This window comes from Cetorhinus maximus, chromosome 6 (genome assembly GCF_964194155.1).
Source record: "Cetorhinus maximus chromosome 6, sCetMax3.hap1.1, whole genome shotgun sequence".
NCBI classification, from domain to species: domain Eukaryota; kingdom Metazoa; phylum Chordata; class Chondrichthyes; order Lamniformes; family Cetorhinidae; genus Cetorhinus; species Cetorhinus maximus.
In genome coordinates this window covers 29,568,931-29,588,924 of record NC_135884.1, presented here as the reverse complement: position 1 = coordinate 29,588,924, position 19,994 = coordinate 29,568,931, and the positions used below count along the sequence as shown (strand labels likewise).

Below are 19,994 nucleotides of genomic sequence, written 5' to 3'. Positions count from 1 at the left end.
GTTACAATGTTGAAATCTTCAGTCTTCAATCTTGACAGCATCTTCCAAACCCACAACCCTTACACCTGGAAGAAAAAGGGCAGCAGACATATGGGAACCATCTGCAAATTCCCCTCTTAAGTCACACCATCCTGGCTTGGAACTATATTCTGCTCCTTTATTTTTGCTGGGTCTACATCCTTGATCTCCCTCCCTAACAGTAGTGTGGATGTACCTACTCAAGGGCAGTTAGGGATGGGCAATAGCGAACTTCACATCCCATGAATGAATAATAAAAAACCTTTAACTTGTGCTTTTTTATGGTTAATAGTAGAATAAAGGTCAATGTAGTCTGAAAGCAAAATAGCAGAATGTGTTAACAGCAGAACAAATGTAAGTGCTGTCTGAAAGCAAAACATGAGAACAAGATACAGAGTGGCACTGGAGGGAAAAAAATGCAAAATGGAGGTCAGAGTTCATGGCCTGAAGTTGTTGAACTCAATGTTGAGTCCAGAAGGTGGTAAAGTGCCTAATCGGAAGATGAGGTGCTGTTCCTCAAGCTTGTGTTGGGCTTTGCTAGAACATTGCTGCAGGCTGAGGACAGATATGTGAGCATGAGAGCAACATGGTGAACTAAAATGGAAAGTGACAGGAAAGTTGGGGCCATGCTTACAGACTGAATGGAGGCGTTCTGCAAAGCAGTCACCCAGTCTGCGTTTGGTCTCATCGTAGAACAAAGGTCATTGCTGTCTGAATGCAAACTGAAGACTATTAACACCTACTCTGGACCAATGCTTCGTTCCACCACTACCATTCCTACCCTGTTTGCCTTTTGTTCCTTGACAATTCAATCTCCCCCACCCTCTAACCTACCCCTGACCTTCCCTTTTGCTTCTTGACATCAAGGTCGCATTTGACCGAGTGTGGCCTCAAGGAGCCCCAGTAAAACTAGAGTCAATGGGTAGCAGGAGGAAAGCGCTCTGCTGGTTGGAGTCATATCCAGCACAAAGGAGGATGGTTGTGGCTGTTGGTGGTCAGTCATCTCAGCTCCATGATATCACTGCAGGAGTTCCTCAGGGTAGCATCCTAGGCCCAATCATCAATGACCTTCCTTCCATCTAAGGTCAGAAGTGGGGATGTTCGCTGATGTTCAGCACCATTCGTGACTCCTCAGATACTGAAGCAGTCCATGTCCAAATGCAGCAAGACCTGGACAATATCCAGGCATGGGCTGACAAGTGGCAAATAACATTCACGCCACACAAGTGCCAGGCAATGACCATCTCCAACAAGAGAGAATCTAACCATCGCCCTTTTGACGTTCAATGACATTATCATCGCTGAATCCCCCACTATCAACATCTTGGGGGTTACCATGACCAGAAACTGAACTGGACTAGCCATACAAATGCTGTGGCTACAAGAGCAGGCCAGAGACTAGGAATCCTCTGGCGAGTAACTCACCTCCTGACACGCCAAAGCCCGTCCATAATCTACAAGGCACAAGTCAGGAGTGTGATGGAACGCTCGCCTGGATGAGTGCAGCTCCGATAACACTCAAGAAGCTTGACACAGTCCAGGACAAACCCACTTGATTGACACCCCTTCCACAAACATTCATTCCCTCCACAACAAAGTATAGTAGCAGCAGTGTGTACCATATTCAAGATGCACTGCAGAAAGGCTGCTTAGCATCTTCCAAAACCATGACCACTACCATCTAGAAGGACAAGATTAGTAGATACATGGGAACACCACCATCTGGAAGTTCCCCACCAAGCCACTCACCATCTTGACTTGGAAATATTTTGCTGTTCCTTCTCTGCTGGGTCAAAATCCTGGAACTCCCTCCCTATACTACATGGACTGCAGTGGTTCAAGAAGGCAGCTTACCACCACCTTCTCAAGGGCAATTAGGGATGGGCAATAAATGCTGGCCCACATCCCTTGAATGAATAAAAAAAACCTGACCACCTCTACCCACCTTTCAACAGCATAAAACCCATGACATTTCTACCGTCATTCAGTTCTGAAGAGTCATATTGAACTCAAAACATTAACTGTATTTCTCTCTCTACAGATGCTGCCAGACCTGAGTTTTCCAGCACTTTTTGTTTATGTTTCAGTACTTTGCTTTTGTTTTAGATGTGTAGATTTGCCTAGTTAAGCCCCATTATTTTCCTTATTTTAATTTTTAAACTTGTATTAAATTCACTAAATTCAACCCTTTGACTTTTTCTGCTAGCATTTTGTTCTCTATCTCCCTGTAAAAGCTGATATAAAGCATACAGCTAACAAGCTGCCATTTCCTTTGTATCCACTATATTCTCACCTGTATCTGTCATTAATTGGCCCACATTCCTCTTTACCACTCTTTCCCTTTAATATATCTATAAAAGGTTTTGCAATTAGATTTCATATCCCTTGAGTTTTTCATATTAATTTATAACATACCCTTGAGTTTCAGGCCCATTTTCCAACGTAAAATTAAACTACATGTGAAAGATTTACTGTAGAGGTTGTAACCCAGTGAAAATTAAAAGCCCTCTTTCAACAATCTCACCACCACCAATGTTCATAATTTTTGTGAGTAAGTTGTGTATCTGGAAATATTAAATTACAATTTGTTGATGCTTGTAAAAGCTTTGAGGATGGGCCTTTGAGTGATGCTCCCAGGTGGCTGTCCAGGAAATGCAAACCTGTGACAGCAATGTTTCCAAGTCTTTTTCTTTCAAAATTGGGATTAGCAGAGTCTCTAAATTTCATGAATCTGACTTGAGACTTGATTTTTTCTGCACAGACTACTCTGTACGGCCGAAGCTGCCGCCAATTGGTCAAGTGGAGTGGGACGGAGGTGGGTGGGGTTTCGGTTAATAAATGAGTGCACTACACACTGGCCATCCAAGTGGTGGCCAGCACACTCCTGCAGGCGTGAAGGGGCCAGACTTAACCAAGAGAGGTTCTTGGGACACCTATGCTAGCCAGCGCGCCTCTCTCTTTGATCCTGCAGGAGGGGAACATCAGGATCATAGAGCCTGGTGATTTTAGGGGCATGCCTCATGGTTTACAGGGAACAGAGAAGAAAAAGAAGAGAGCAGTGGAGGCACCTGGCTCGGAAAAGGGAGGAGCACCTCCCTCAAGATGACGGGATGACAGGGCCTGCTGTGCACTCAGTTGAAAATCCACAGCAAGCCATTGCTCGTAGGCGCTTCACTAGACCCAGGGTCTGTAGACAGCGCTTGGCGTTACTGCAGATCACTGAGAACCAGTATTGCTGAAGACTGCGCATGTCTATGGAACTGGCCAGTCACATATGTCACCTGCTGCAGGATTTGGCGCCACGGGAACATAGAGGGCATCCTCTGCCAGTTTCTGTGAAAGTGACCGTGGCGCTCAATTTTTATGCCATTGGCTCCATCCAGGGCCCCACAGGTGGCCTGTGCAGGGTCTCGCAAGCTTGCATGCACAAGTGGATCCAGGAGGCCACAGATGACATCTTCGCGAAGGCACAGAACTTTGTACATTTCACCCGGGATCAGGAAAGCCAGGACGCAAGAGCGCTGGGATTTGTGCAGATCTCGGGTATTCCACAGGTGCAGGGTGACGTCGACTGCACTCGCATGGCGCTTGGGTCTCTGTGGCAGCCAGCAATCAACTATGTCAACTGCAAGGGCTTCCACTTGCTGAATGTTCAGCTGGTGTGCGACCACCACAAACGCATCCTACGGTTTGCGCACGATTCCCAGGGAGCATCCACAACTCCTACATCCTTAGCAGGCCTCCGATTCCTGATACCTTCCTGGGCCCAGAGAGGCTGCAAGGTTGGTTCCTTGGGGACAAGGGCTACCCAGAGAGAACGTGGCAGATGCCACCTGTGCGGCCACCTCGGAGTGTAGCAAAGCGACGGTATAACGAGGCCTTTGCAGCTTCAGCAACTGACATCACCGAGTCCAGAGGCTCGTCACCTGACTTGGCTCAGCAAATTTCTGGCCTCCAGCAGTCCTCTGAGTGCTGTAAACCTGGGAAGTTCCTGCCTCTGCCTGCTATGGATCAGAGAGTGCGATATGCTCACTAGATTGTGATCCTGAGGCTTCTCTAGAACTAGGTCCTACCGAGGTGTGTGTCTTTGCGCTGGTGAAGGGTGTGGGTGAATGCCATGATGGGCCTTCGGCTAGGGTGTCATCAGATTCTTCTTCGAGGTGCCTTCGGGGCTTGAGTCGAGGACCTGGCTCGTGGACCCCCAGATGTGTCTGTGAAAGCACGGAGAGATAATTAGTGCATGGCAGGGGACTGCAGAACAAGGGAACTCACAGCATGGTTATCTGATGGATGTTGCACTGCCGGATCCTTACTTGGTTGAGCACCGCCGACCTCACCGTCTGAACAGGAACAGTCCACATCATCGTGGACCAGCTGGGTGTGTCTGTTCTCAGTCTGTGATTGATGTCATGCATTCGTCCATCAGTTTGCGACCCCTCCCTTTTGCTGTGTGCCAGCTTCTCCTGCATGAATACAGATGGAGAGAGAGTGTAAGCATGCCACCTGCCAGGCCAGAAGGATTCCTGGTGTGTGAGAGGTGCCATGGATGGGGTGAAGACACGATCCACAGGACAGCTGTGAATGAGCGAGTGAATGGTGATGTCCCCTGAACTGGCAATGCATGAGATCTCTGTGGATGTGTGATGAATTTGAGTGTGAGAGTTGAGTGATGAGAATAGCAACTTACCCTGGAGGAACAGGAGATCATTCATCCCCTTTTGGCACTGGGTGGCTGTCCTTTTTGCAAGGCTTTGGTGCTGACCGCCGCTTCTGGTTTGGTGACCTTGCTTACTGGTCTTCGTCCCGAGTGGGGGTAGAGGACTTCACGGTGGGCCTCCGCTGCATCCAGTAGGTGCCCGAGGAAGGCGTCACTAAATTTGGGGGCAGCATGTTTCCTCCCTTTGGCAGCCATGACTCTCCAGCGGCTTCACATCCCTTAGAGAGTGCTATCTCTGTGCAGGGGTGCCCTTTAAATATAGCACCCAGATTACTGAAGCCCTGAGGTGATGACGGGGTGAATGAATGGAGACCCCCTCACCTGCAACCCAGCGTGTTTCCTGGGAATGCATTATTAATGAGGCGGGACACGCAGAGAATGAGTGCGAAAACCCATCATTGCGGCTGGCAGATGAAATGATTTTTTTTCCCCCGCCTGCTACTGCACTTGGTGCAAACCTGGGATGATTCTGATCATTAGTTCCATTTGTTCTCATGCAGGCCCAATCAGTAATAATGTGTAGACTGACCAGTCAATAAATGATAGCTCACATTGAGTTAAAATTACTCACATTAAAAATTAATACATACCACAATGCAGTGCTACTTTATAAAGGTCATGGTAACTACAAGCTCAGCTCTGCAGGGAATTGTAGTAAAGTTGTAAAGCAGTTAAAGAAATGGAAGGTCTTAAGTGATGGCATGTGGCCAGGCATGGGCAGAATGCTCAACCTGATAATTGAGTTTGCTAATGTTATCAGGGTGTGTCAGGACATTCCTAATTAGGTTTCTTAGGATTTGCTTTGTTTCTATACACTTATCCATTTAATCTCTTGGTGAAAATTTTGATATGTTACTAATTAAAAGCCTGGATTTTAATGTAAAGCCAGGGGTGTGTATGTCTTTTGTAGATATTACCAAATCAGGTTGATAAATACAGGATTCTCTCTGTTTTATTCTTCTGGAAGTTAGCCAGCTTTGGTTAGTAGGTGGGGACCTGAAGTTGCCACAGCAAATACTGGTGGGAAGTAAATAACCGCATGAGCAACTGCCAAGAACCTTTTTGAAAAAAAAAACTGCTCAGTCACAGTGACTACCCATACTTTTAATTTTTAAAGCTCTTCTCTTGCAAAGTAACCTATTTCTTCTTGCAACATGTTAACTAAGGGTAGGTACCCATGTATAAGAAGCTTTTTTCTTTTGAGGACTCTGATAGTATTTTTGTTAAATTATCTTTTGACTGCTGTTTGCACAGATTTTAACACTTTATTTAAATAAAGCCGAATTAACTAAGCGCCACCACATATTTAGTTCATCAGAACAAAATATATAACTCATTTTTACATTTTAAAAAACAAAATAACTTCATAACAGTCATAGCACAGTGTTATAGCAAAATCTTCTCAATGAACACAATGGTTCAATGTTAAAAAAGGCATTAAGTACAACATTTGTCATGGATTACAATCCAAAGTTAATAGAAAAGCATGTCTGGAAAATGTTTAATCAAGTAAACGATTGTTTTCCATAAAACTTATTGTTTCCAACCTACCTGAGCATTATATTCTGTTATTAGATAGGTTTGTTTAAAGAAAGTGGGTTAATTTAAAATTTGTTATATAATGTTTAGGTATTGCATTTGGTAATTGAGTAATTTAGTTAACTTGTTTGCCAATTCTGAAGGATGTACCATTTGGACAGATTCTTTCTACAGTTATTTTCTGTTCTCCCCCCCCCCCCCCCCCCCCCCCAACAGCCAGTGTACTGTGCCAAATAATAAACTAGCTTGTCTTTATATAATTTTCATAGAAAAATTAGGTTCACCATTTTTGTCACGTACTGAGAAATAGGCACTTATGCTCGACTTTTTGAGAGAAAGTCATGTTTCTAAATCAGTTATCATTATGCATTTGGGCATAATAATCAGGAAACTTGACTTTGTTATCAGTTTCATGTTTCTATTTATTTAAATGGTATAAATCAGTGCTGTTTGCACTATATTAGAAACTGATGTGAAGTAAATGTTTCGGATCTAATTATTTTTAATTTCATTTATTGGTGAATGGTCAAAAACCTGAATTCAGATTTATTTAACTGCTTCTAGTGACTTTCACAAAATTATATCTCAATTTTTCAAAAGCTAAAAGAAATCCTAGAGTCAGATAAATTAATGTGGAATTATTCATTCTTTTTTTCCCCGCTCCCTCTAGTTATCGTGTATTTTGCCTATTGGGAGATGGAGAATCATCTGAAGGCTCAGTCTGGGAGGCAATGGCATTTGCTTCTCACTACAGACTTGACAATTTATTGGCCATACTTGATGTGAACCGCCTGGGTCAAAGTGACCCTGCTCCGCTGCAGCACAAAGTTGAAGTCTACCGCAAACGTTGTGAAGCTTTTGGGTAAGTTTGCAACATGGAAGTTCAAATACACAAGTTTAGATGATGGACAGATAGAATGATCTTTCACCTTTCAATGATTGATACTTGAATAGAAACCTGGGCTATAGGTTAGGGAGGAGGTAACACGGTAAAAAGAACTTTTTAAAAATAAAACTAATAGGTTCCAAAATTCAGAACCCAGAGCAATATCAACTTTTTGTTACTCTGTCTTTAGTTGATTCCTCTTGAGGTTCAATAGTCAATAGAACAAGTTCAATTACATGATATGGTAGAGCTATTACATATTTGCTATATTTCTGATCTTAAAATTTATTTGAAGGTTTTCATGGTCAGCGTAGTAACATTGAGTAAGACGATTGTATAGTTACACCATGTAAAGTTTGTTCTGCAAAGGGCACTTAGTTACCTTTAAAGAGTTGCTTAGAATAACTGGTGAGCCTTGACCTTGGCTATCTCACTTAAGAAACACATTCCAATCCATTCTGCTCAGTTGACCAATCAGTAGCAAGTATGCCAACGTATTACAGACATAATAGACTGATTAATCAGCAGGAAAAACCCATTCATATTCCCATTCTCTATTAAATATAACTACCTCTTTCACCAGTACGTTTCTTTCTGATTTTATTATTGCTTTGAATAAAGGGCCTGGACTTAAAATTAAAAAGTTTGATGAAGGTACACAGATGTTCAGTTTCATGGATTGATAAATGCTTTCCCTAATAATTCCCTTGCTGTGCAGGGGCTTGAGCTAGGTAGTTTGATGTAATTTAGAATGTGTATGATCCTTTATAATAGGTGTATCAGTTGCTTTATTTTAAAGCAAAGTCTTAGCAATGCACTTAGAAAATCAGCGTATGATCAAAGTCAGCCTGGCTTTACGAAAGGGAAATCGTGATTCACAAATTTATTAAAATTTCTAGAGGATGTAACTAGTAAGGTAGTTAAAGGGGAACCAGTAGATCTAGTATACCTGAATTTCCAAAAGGCATTTGATAAGGTGCCACACAAAATGTTAATAGGCAAACTAAGGGCTCATGGAGTTGGGGGTAGTGTATTAGCTTGAGAAGAGGATTGGCTAATAGACAGAAAGCAGAGAGTAGGCATAAATGGGGCATTTTCAAGTTGGCAGGCTGTGACTAATGGAGTGCCATAAGGATTGGTGCTGGTGCCTCAGCTATTTACAATCTATATTAATTACTTAGATGAAGAGACAGAGAGTAATGTATCTAAGTTTGCTGGTGATACAACACTAGGTGGAAATGTGAACTGTGAGGAGGATGCAGAGGCCGTAAAGAGATACATACAGGTTAAGTGAATGGACAACAAGATGGCAGATGGACTATAAGTTGGGAAAGTGTGAGGTTATTCACTTTGGTCATAAGAATAGATAGCAGAATGCAGAATTGGAGTCATAACTAGCACAAAGGAAGATGGTGTAGTTATTGGAGGCCAATCATCTCAGTTCCTGGACATCATTGCAGGAGTTCCTCAGGGGAGTGTCCTAGGCGCAACCACCTTCAGCTGCTTCACCTGGAGTTGATGTTGGAACATTGACTATTTCAGGAACTTCTCAATATCTGATGTTACTAGTCCAGTGACATTACCGCAACGTCGCCATTTTCTCCTCTGATGTCTGCCTGACAACAGGTCTGGGTGACCTGGCTGTCAGATTAAAGGGAGGCCTAGGTTGTTTTCTGGAAAAAATGTATAAGATGTTCTTGAAGACAGTGGTAGCAGCATCTGTTTTTACAGTGGTTAGACAGCTAGTCTCCAAAGTCCCAGGATGATGTTGGGTTGTAAACAGTTATGCTTTAAACTGTCCATTTACTTCCAATGTAGATGGAAGTTGGGGTCTTAAATATAGCTAATCAGAATTTCTACCTGGATACAAGGACCCTGTGATTCACATTGTCATGGAAATAGACTTTCAGAGGGGAAGGGTTTCTGAGATATCTCCAAAACTCTCAGACCGAGTAAATCTGCCAGAATTTGAGAGGGAGAGAACAGCTAGAGGTTGAAAGTCTATGGTTCACCACACAGGAATGTTGGTAGGTTCGTGCTTAGATTGAAAAGGCCAAATTCATGAGGATTTGAATCAAAGCTTGAAGATTCACCCAGCTTGTGTTTGAAGGGAAATCGCCAGGAAAAACCTTCAGCTTGAAAGATTGTTCTGAGGTTAAAAGTTACCAGGCTGGGAAAGGAAAGGAACAGAAGTAAACCCTCGGGAGCTAAGAATCACTTTGGACTGGGTCCAGGAAAATCAAATGATCACATAAGGGACAGTGTAAAATATACCTGTGAAGTGGGTTTTCCAATTGTGTTAAAAGTAAATGGGGAAGATCCTGTTCTATTGTTTAAAGAGTAAGTTGCCTACGAAAATAGTGTTTAGTCAACAGTGAAACTAAAAGTCTTAAAATATGAGATCTTGTTATATCATCCTTTCAGCTATCAACTGGATGTTTGAATTTAAATGTCATTGGTCTCCATGGGGATCGTAACACTTATTAAGCCATAAAACCTTATGACTAAAATCTACCACAAATAAAACAAGCTTAGGAGTTACTTATCCATCTTGGCTCCGTGGTAGCATTCTCGCCTCTGAGCCAGAAGGCAGTAGGTTCAAACCACGTACTAGTTTCCTTAGCGCATAATATAGGCTGACACTTCAGTGTAATTGTGAAGGTATGCTGTCTTCTATTTGAGCCATTAAGCCGAGATCCCATCTGCTCTCTTGGTGGATGTGAAAGATTCCACAGCAGTATTCAACATTTAATGTCCTGGCCAGTGTTTGTCGCTCAAGTATCTGACCTGATCATATACTTGTTGGTTGGATTTTGCTGCATGCAGATAGGGCTCCCACATTTCCTACATTGCATTAGTGACGAAAAGTCAAATTACTTAATTTGCTTTAAAGCACTTTGAAAATTCTTCGAGAGAGAGATGCTAGTTTTTATTTATTACACCCTATAAATATGTATCCAATTAGTTTTACTGGCTTTTTACTTCATCTAATTCCAAAGTGGAAATGAGCTGAATTCAAACATCAAATAAAAGCAGTGTTTTTGTTGTTACAGTTTTCCAGATTTGTTGGTTTGTACTTCATTACAACAATAATGAGTGGAGAGGCAAAGGGGCTTTGGGAGGAAATTCAATAGGGCTTAAGTGGCTGAAGGCAATGTGGGGCGAAGTGAGGAGGAGGATGGGATGCTGTCAGGAAAACATTTTCACCTCCAGACTCAACTATTCCAAAGTTACGGATGAGGGTCCTAGCAACAGATGGGCCGAAGAAGGGGCATAGATGATCTACTTTTGTAGGTGATCCCTTTGTGACAGAGAAGATATGAGGCCCGAAGTTTCCCTTGAAGTCAGATCTGATGATGAGGTTGTGAACACTCTGGTTTAACCTGAGACTGTGGCTGGGTGGGGGATGGATTCATTAACAGGAGTACAAATTTTGTGAAGACTGAAAATTATTTTTGTTTGTATTCTTTAAAAGACAGTTGCATGTGGCTTTAATCACCCAAGGAACTTCTTCGGCAAAATTATTTTCTTTTGTCAGATTTTTAAACTTTTGCCTCTTCTGCAAATACTGTAAATATTCCTCTGTGTCTTGTGTTCCGAGTACACTACATAAAAGGCAACCAACTAAATTACTGTGTGTTTGTTTGTTGTATTTTGCTGCTCAAATTGGTGTTTGTGGTTTAATGATGAACTCTCAACTCTATGCGCAGCTGGACTACTGAAGTGGTGGATGGGCACAGTGTTGACGAACTCTGCAAAGCCTTTTGGCAGGCCACCATGGTCGAAAACAAGCCATGTGTGATTATTGCTAAGACCACTAAAGGAAAAGGCATTGAAGGTATTCTAAATATATACCCCTTTTTATGGAACTGTATTTATATTTTTTGTTTGTTTTGGAGCAATTAGTGAATATACTAATGGAAAGCAAACAAAAACACTTTCTGTATTTTTGTTACGTAGTGATAAGGACTTAGAATAGTAGACATGCCTAGTGATGCTCTGTGCTAGAACACTAACTGATACTACCACAGGCTCAGATTCAAATTGAATAAATTTGAATAAATGCTCAGATTGAGGCTCATAAAATTCTGGAGGGACAGGAAATTCAGAAGGGATGTGTCCATTAAGCTATTGATTTATCCTTCCTGGTAACAAGTAAAAGGAGGCCTTTTCAGGTGCAAAGACTTTTAAGCCCAGGAAAAAACAGATTTTCATATGTTGGAAGGACTGTGGACTGCCTTAAAATTAAAGGTTCATGATTGCTGCTTGGAAATGAGCATCGATTGCATTATCTGGTGCTAATTGTGAAAAAAAATTGAATAGAGAGTGAAACCTGTTTCTATTCATGTAATTACTGGCATACAAGGCAGTACATAGGGACACATGGGTGTGATCAGAAGCACCTTGGAGCTTCAATATAGACAAGTGTGAAGTGGTACATTTTGGTAGGAGGAAAAAGGACATTTCTAATACTTACTGGAAACTAATAGTGTTTACTGTGGTAGAGGAGCAAAGGGATCTGGGGATACTGATTCACAAATTATTTCGTAAATAACAACATGGATTAACAGGGGAAGAGGGCACTCAGAACATACCTGTTTTAATTCAACATTATTGTAATTGCGTAACTCTTCCTTGGGGCTTTTCCCTGCCTGGTCGATGCTCTGAACTACAACGCTGAAAAAATAATTTTTTTTTTTATTAAGAGCTTCCATTTCGCTGAGGAGGCTTCAGGCCAATCTATATCCAACAACCTGCTCTGGAAATTCTGCTCACATTTTGACAGTTGTGACAAATTGCACCACAGCAGCTGAGACAATCCACAGCATTCTAAAACAATGGCAACTTTCTAATAAAACAACCCACACATAAAGTCAAATCGCCCTATCTCCCAATGTTAACAGACCCTTTAAAAAATATTCTAGAATCTGTATCTGCATCTTTGCCAAAAACTAAACAGTTCTTTTTGGGCCATACCCTATCTGCATACCAAGTTTTGTTGAAATCCGTCCATTAGTTTTAGATATATTTACAAATGGACAAACAAACTGGAGCGAAAACATTATCTCCACCTACCTTCAGTGGTGGAGGTAACAAGACAAAAAATGTAAACAAAGCACTGATCTTCATTTCCAGAGGAAAGGAATTGAAAAGTAGAAGAATTATATTAAACTTATAAATGTTTAATAAATAAGTCTTAAATATAAAATGGTCACAAATAAATCCAACAAAGAATTCAAGGAAAGCTTTTGACCCAGAAAGTAGTCAGAATGTGGAACTCATTACCACATGGAATAGTTCAGGTAACTAACATAGATGTACTTAAGGGAAAGCTAAATGAGTGAGAAAGGATTAGATGATGTAGAATGGGAGGAGGATCACGTGGCGCATAAATATGGACGTTGTCCATTTAGGTTGAATGACCAAGTTCTGTGTTGTAAATTCTATGTAATGCTATCTATGGACAGCTGATTATTGATATCCTTAGTGACAGCCTGAAACAACATTCGTTTAAAACTTAAGGGCCACTTTATGAATGGGACAGACTTTGCAATGCCCAGCCTGTGAATAGTTTCAGCTGCAGGTTTATTTGGAGCAAATGGCTTAACTCTGCCATGATGCCTATTAGAAATTGCAACTCCCATTGCATCTGCTGCTTTGCTGACAAATGTATGCTTGTACCTATAGCTTCTGGATTTCTTTGGATGGATACAACACAGCTTTGATGTAGCCCCACTGGCCTGGTATCCCTCCATTTATCTTCCATTTTTTCCTGGCAAACCATTTATAGGTCAATTCCTCTGGAGCAAACCCACTGTGGTTCTATTGAGCAGTAACCACAAAGGCTCCTGAAAATCACAATAGGAGAAAAAGCAAGAAAAACGGCTGAGAAATGGTTCAAAATTGTTCACCGGATTCTCCTTCTTTGGCTATTTAATTTAATCTGTGTATATAGTTCAGTCCCTAACAATCCTGAGTGCCAATTTTTTTTATGACTCTGTAACATCAAACTGCATGACTGTCAAAATGAGGTAATTGCAATATGTTAAAATATGACGTAAAACTTTTGCCTGTTTCAGGCTGGAACGCCTTGCCCCCATTAACTTGGTAATAGAAATGTGTGATACGCAAAATGGATGAGTTTCAAAATTCGAAATCTTCCCAAATTTTCTGACTCGTAATGTCACATTATTCCTGAAAATCAGGAGTTACTGATTAGAAAATATATCCTAATGTGTAATGTGAATGCTGAATTCTGAATGTTGTGTTTAATGTGCAGTGTATGTCTCCTGAATGCTGTGTGTGTGGTTCGAGGATCAGAGGCAGAGGTCCTCAATGGCATATCACACTACTTTGACCAGGATTGCTGATTAGTCATTTTTCAACCCCTAATTCTTATAGACTTTGTGGATGTATGTGGTTTTAGCCTTCAATATTTCAAATATTTTCAGGTGTTGAGGATAAAGAAAATTGGCATGGCAAGCCCATTCCAAAAGATAAAATGGAAGAGATTATTCAAGCAATCAAAGGTAGGATCCTTGAGAGCAAGAAGCTTACCCCAGGGCAGCCAGTGGAAAGTGCACCATCTGTGAATATTGAAGACATCCAACTTTCTGCACCACCCAAGTATAAGCATGCTGAGAAGGTAAACAATCATACTAACATAATGACCTCAAATGCTGCCATATATGATCAAGGACCCTAGTTGAACAGGCAATAGGCTTGAAGTGCATGCGGTGTGGGAGGTGTAGTGATTCGAATCCCCATTATTTGTTGGGGAGAGGTGATGATAGAGGGCAGAACTTGTGCTAGCTGGTTTTCATCCCAAAACCAAAGTGATCATCGTTCACATCATGGTGAAGCCCCTTCTCACCTTCCCCTGGGAAGGGAGGCACATTGGTGTGAGTTCCTGGGCTGTTCCCACATAACATGGAACTCATACTAGCTGAGACCTGGCCTAAATTCTGCTGTGGGCCTAGTAAAGACCCCAAGACAACCCTGGAGAAATGTATCATAGAAGGGATCAATTACCTTATATTAACAAAAATGCAGTTTGTTCCTTTGGGAGTAGAAGAAAAATTCCTTGCCTATATCTTCAACCCTTCATGAGCCTTAGCGGCCCACTATTGGAGTGGCTCAGTTTCTCTGCAGGTTTCTATGGGTGCATTTGATGTCCACATATAGCTATGGCCTGCTCCCTCCAATTATGGAAGTGACCTGGCCCTCCCAATTTGGGTTGAGGTCTGTGTTAATGGATCATAGGCAGCACAGTCCAACTTTACTGCAATTCAGGTGGTAGAGTAAGGTGTGACTCCTTAAGTTTACTTAAATGTTTTTGGTAGTGGAAGCAGATTCAGCAATAACTATCAAAACAGAATTGAATAAACAATTGGAAAGGAAATAATTGCTGGGCTCTGGACAATTAAACAGGTGAGGGTGGTTAATTGGATAGTTTTTCAAAGACCCAGCACAGGCACGGTAGGCCGAAGGGCCTCCTTCTATGCTGCATCATTCTATGATTCTTAACAATTGTGTTTTCTTTTATGTTTTCAAAACTCCTGCTCTGTTGTTTGCAAATGGCTCATGTTTGTTTCATGACTAATTTAGTCAGTGATAGAACCATGAACAAGGGTCAAAAAATGTTGGGCAGGTTTTGCTGAGAAAATAATTGTGTGTGAAATGCAGTGTTATTAATGTTCAAATCAGCCAACAACTTGTAAAGAAGAGAGAACCCACTGTTCTCTCATTAGCTTTCTGAAAACGGCATATCACGCTTAATCTCCTTGTGATTTTCATGCAGTTGCATTTTAATTGCCCATTAAACTCACCACAGAAAGTTAAGTCTAGTAATTATCAGCATTTTACCAAGCGCACCATTTTAAAAATGTAATTGTTAATGGCTGTGAATTGAACTCTCTTCCCTAGAAATTGAACAGTTGTAAGTATGGAGTTTCATTTTTGTAAGTTGTGAATTATTTGAGGAGATTTTTTAAAATGTGATTTTTTAATTTAATGTTTTTAATTTTTTCCCTCTCTCTTAGCCAGTCTTTATTTTTCCTTCCTTTTCTTTCTCTTTCGGTACCTGATTTGACATTGAACTCTTCCATTCTAATTTACCCTCCTTTTTCTTCATTCCCCAATCCTTAAATCATATGGGTTAAGGAGATTGTCTGTCCAGTTGTTCAACTAGGTCTCAGATGCCCTGTTGCACTCTATGCGCTATTGTCACCTTGCACTGCAGCAACTTAATGGGATTTAAATATAAAACTAAATATACACAAATGCAATAAGGAAAGGGGAACTCTGCCAGATGCTTCGCTCCTGCAAAACCTTTTTTTTTTGGCACTTGGTTAACAGATCAGGCAGTTGATTAATTTCAACACCTATTTTTGTTTGTGTTGTGTAATGCAATTGGGAAGATTAAAGGAGAAGTGAAACACAGGAATCTGAATTAGTAGCGTTAAAAATGCAGTTACGCTGTAAAATATCATAGCAGTGCCCTTGTGTCATAATTAATCACTTACACATTAACTCCTACCAGCCTGTCTTGTCCATGATGCCATCAGTATTCACTAATTAAGCAATTTTTTAACCAAAAGATAAAAAACAAATATTTATAATCCTTTTTTTAACTTTGTCTACTTTGTGTTATGTATTAAAAGACATTCAGCCTGTTGAGCCTGCTCCGCCATTCAGTATGATCTTGACTGACCTTGGGCTTCAACTTCACTTTCCCATCTGCTCCTATATCACTTGACTCCCTGATAGACCAAAAATATGGCTATCTCAGCCTTAAATATATTTGCCGAAGGATCACCCACAACCCTCAATGGCAGAGAATTCCAAATATTCACAAGCCTTTGAGTGAAGACATTCCTCAACTCAGTTCTAAATGATCGGCAACTTATGCTGAGACTATGGCCTTGTGTTTTAGATTCCCCAGCCAGTGGAAGTACTCTGTCAAGCCCCTTCAGAACTTTAAATGTTTCAGTGAGATCACCTCTCATTCTCCTTAACTTCAGAGAATATAGGCCCAATTTACTCAGCTTCTCATCATAGGACAATCCTCTCATTCCAGGAACTAATCTAGTGAACCATTGTAAGTATATCCTTAAATATGGAGACCAAAACTGCACACACTACTCCAAGTGTGATCTCACCAAAGCCCTGTACAATTGTGGCAAGACTTCATTATTCTTGTATTCCAGTCTCCTTGCAATAAAGGCAAGTATACAATTTGCGTTCCTAATTGCTTGCTGTAATGCCATGCTAACTTTGTGTTCATTGTACAAGCAAACTGAAGTCCCTCTGAACATCAACATTTATAAGTTTTGTACCTTTTTTTAAAAAATGCCTAGATTTTCAGATTCCCTCTAATAAAATTACAATAGCTAATTCAATAAATAGCTAATCAACAAAAAGCAAGAGCTAGAATGACGTTTGATATCCTGTACTACCATTGTACTTCATAGCATGATGGGTAGTTAATTTTCTGAGTTGATATAGACATTTGTCTTTACCTAATGTCAGAACTGTCGGTGCAACCAGAAGAGAATATACCCAATGATGAGTTATAAACAATAATCCAAGTCCATCATGTACTGAAATACGACCAAAATTTGCAATCTTTTAGGTCATGTATTTGTCCATTGTACAAATTGTGCCTATCTCCAGGCTCTCATCCATTGCAAATTCCAGGTTAATATTTAGAATAACCTACGGAGGGACATGTTTGACAATAATTATGTTTAAAGTTGCCCATGGATTTATCACAGGCTTTTCAGCAGCAACTTATGGTAGAGATCATATCCAGTGCCCTCTATGGGGAGCTGTGGTGTATTTGAGCAGGCCCACTGACAATGTATCTCTTCAGTCAGTTGGATTGAAGAATCCTCACTGAGGCATGCAGAAACTCAACCAAGAGGTATAAATTAGAATATGTACTGTAACATCATGTACAGGAAGTGAGTTGGAGAGGGAAAGAAAGTTCGGATAAGAGAGAAATAAAAATTGTTAAAAATTTGAATCTCCCAACTATAACTGAATTCTGAAAGTTGATACCAGAGCAGTTGTTTGGTAGTAATTAAAATATATTACAATGTTAAAAATTTGCTTATGCCTGAATGCACCAACCCCAACATTTTCTGGCATGCTTTTAGTGGATAAGTACAGCAAACATGCACCCTTACATGGATTTCAATGCCGGGTCTATTGGCAAGGTACAGGCAGAACATAGCTTGTGGAGAAGCAGGGAATATCGGGCAGCAGCTTCTGGATTTCTGCAGCTAACTGCGCATGTGTGGACTTAGAAGTTGCTGTCCAACTTACCCTATAATAACTGGTGAGCGATGTTGCTAAATCCAGGCCATTTTAAATATTGGTAGTAGGTTAGCCAATTGCTGTTTAGTGATCCAGTGGAATAAGCAGTGCAATGTGTTAGAATTTTTTTCAATTGTTGCAGCCTAGAATCAGAAGTAATTTGGACAGACTGAGGAATACAATTCTGTCACAATTAGAATCCAAGCTGAAATCTGTTATTTCCATGTGAATTGAGCCAAAAGTGGTGATGTTTGCTGTTTGACTGACACATTTCTTATGTTATTTTCAGTTATAGCCTGATTACAACAAACATGGAGCAAAGCTTGCTCCAGGCTGCAACACCATCAAGAGGTTCAGATAGCATGGAGTGAAAGACCTGAAATTTGAGATTGTGTTACAGATGTACTTGTACAATCTAGCTAATTTAGATCCTTTGTGAAGGCTTTAGATGCCCCCAGATTACTCAGCCTATACTGTGTCACTTTATTGTTGCTTGATTGCACTGCATTTAAACAAAATTGTTCATGTGTTTCTATTTTCATGAGGTTTTCTCCTTATTCTTGTTTTTGATAAATATTTCCATTTTTATTGTCACTTGGGTATTAAGTAAATATTTTACAAGAGGCATTGGAGTGACTGTGTGCACCGCTCTGTAGTTTTGAGTGTCGGATAGAAACATTCATCAAATTTATGAGCATAAATGGAATTCCCCCCCCGGACCAACCCAGAAAAAGGCATTTTATCCGATTCCTCCCCTCCAGGCAAACCAACAAGAAACCTCTTTTATACTGTTGTATCAAGGCTCCATCTTTTTAAAAAAAACACAAGCATGGATATATTTACGTTTCATTTACCTTTTATTTTGTTCTTCCAGGTAGCCACACGAAAAGCCTTTGGAACTGCTCTGGCAAAATTAGGTCATGGTAATGACCGTGTTATTGCATTAGACGGTGATACAAAGAACTCAACATTCTCAGAAATGTTCAAAAAGGAACATCCTAAGCGTTATATAGAATGTTTCATTGCAGAGCAAAACATGGTAACTTCTTTTAGTTTCTTAATTTGTACATGAAAATAAAAACAGACAATAGGGATAAATTAACTCTACATCATGTAATGTTGAAAGTGGTACTAAAGTGCACAATGGACTGACCATTTCACTTTTCTGGAGGTATTTGGAACAGTTTGGCCTTGACCAACACCATATTATTTACCTGTTATCCTTGCCTAATGCATCTGCAGTTTAACCCTAACCCTAATGCCGCCAATATATTCCTTAACTACTTGTTTTTTTTTTGCAAAAGAGTTGAGACTGGCACTGTAATTTATTATCGTGATAGTTTACAATCAAAACATCTCCCTTGTGTTATCATCTTTAAAGCATTTCACGATCTTGGTTCCGTTGGGTAGAATTTTCTGCCTTATTTTTCTTCATCAATTAATGCAACCAACTTGTGAAAAATAGAAAGTGAAAGGAAAAAAGAACTTTGCTCACTGTGCTTCTGCAGTTAGCCAAATGGTTGCTATTTATTCTGCATTTCACTTTACAGGTGAGTGTTGGTGTTGGCTGTTGTGCAAGGGATAGGACTGTTGCATTTGTCAGCACTTTTTCTACTTTCTTCTCACGAGCATTTGATCAGATTCGTATGGCAGCAATCTCTGAAAGCAATATCAACCTTGTTGGATCCCACTGTGGTATCTCAATTGGTGAGTTTGATTTAACTGGCTCTACTAAACTAATTTTTAATTTATCGAGACAATTTTATTGCCCTTTTTGCAGTATCACACCTGTCCTGAAGAATGAACTTACACTGGAGTTCAGTACCTTATGCATATTTTGCAAGTGATTGTGGACAGCAGGCATCATTATTGATTATTCATTTATCTGGTGCTCACCATAGGGTACAGACATACACCTCATCGGGGGTCAGTGGATAGTGATTGAGCCAGAAGCCTTAATTGATTTTCCCAAGGCATATTGTCCCTTTTGGCTAACTCAACAGAACTAAAGATTGAAACTTACTCATTGCTGATCATGCAGGGCATCTTCAAATTGAACAATGGGAGATGGGCTGTGATAATGTTTCTAATGCTGCTAATTCTTCTTAGGTGAGGATGGACCTTCCCAAATGGGTCTGGAGGATATTGCTATGTTCCGTGCCATTCCCACAGCAACAATCTTCTATCCAAGTGATGCTGTGTCAACTGAACGGGCTGTGGAACTGGCTGCTAACACCAAGGTATAGAATGCAATGTTTAGCAGCACGCTTTAAAGTTGTATTATCCCTAATTGTAGACCAATTTTAAAGCCAAGTTGTATTTTTTTTTAAACCAATTGTTAAGACAGGGCAGAGAGGCAAACTGAACTCCTTTATTTTTCTCGCCGTCTGCCCCTAAGCAGAGGTGTTTTAATTTTTTTTAATAGGCTGTGGCGTTGTTTTCCCCAAACTCTCTTCAAATTTGTGAAGTCAATTTTAAAGCGACTCACAGTTAATTCTCTTTAGGGTTAAATCG

The 19,994-nt window shown here is 40.6% G+C and overlaps 1 protein-coding gene across 1 annotated transcript in view; it reads left to right on the top strand.

Moving 5' to 3' along the window:
• The window catches only part of LOC144681677 (transketolase-like), a 43,708-nt gene that overhangs the window by 10,273 nt on the left and 13,441 nt on the right, over positions 1-19,994 (top strand). Inside the window, exons 5-10 of the mRNA XM_078543500.1 lie at positions 6,945-7,136; positions 10,871-10,998; positions 13,613-13,806; positions 18,355-18,519; positions 19,031-19,187; positions 19,590-19,720. Of these exons, the coding sequence (XP_078399626.1) occupies positions 6,945-7,136; positions 10,871-10,998; positions 13,613-13,806; positions 18,355-18,519; positions 19,031-19,187; positions 19,590-19,720 (967 nt within the window). The remainder of the gene's footprint in view (positions 1-6,944; positions 7,137-10,870; positions 10,999-13,612; positions 13,807-18,354; positions 18,520-19,030; positions 19,188-19,589; positions 19,721-19,994) is intronic.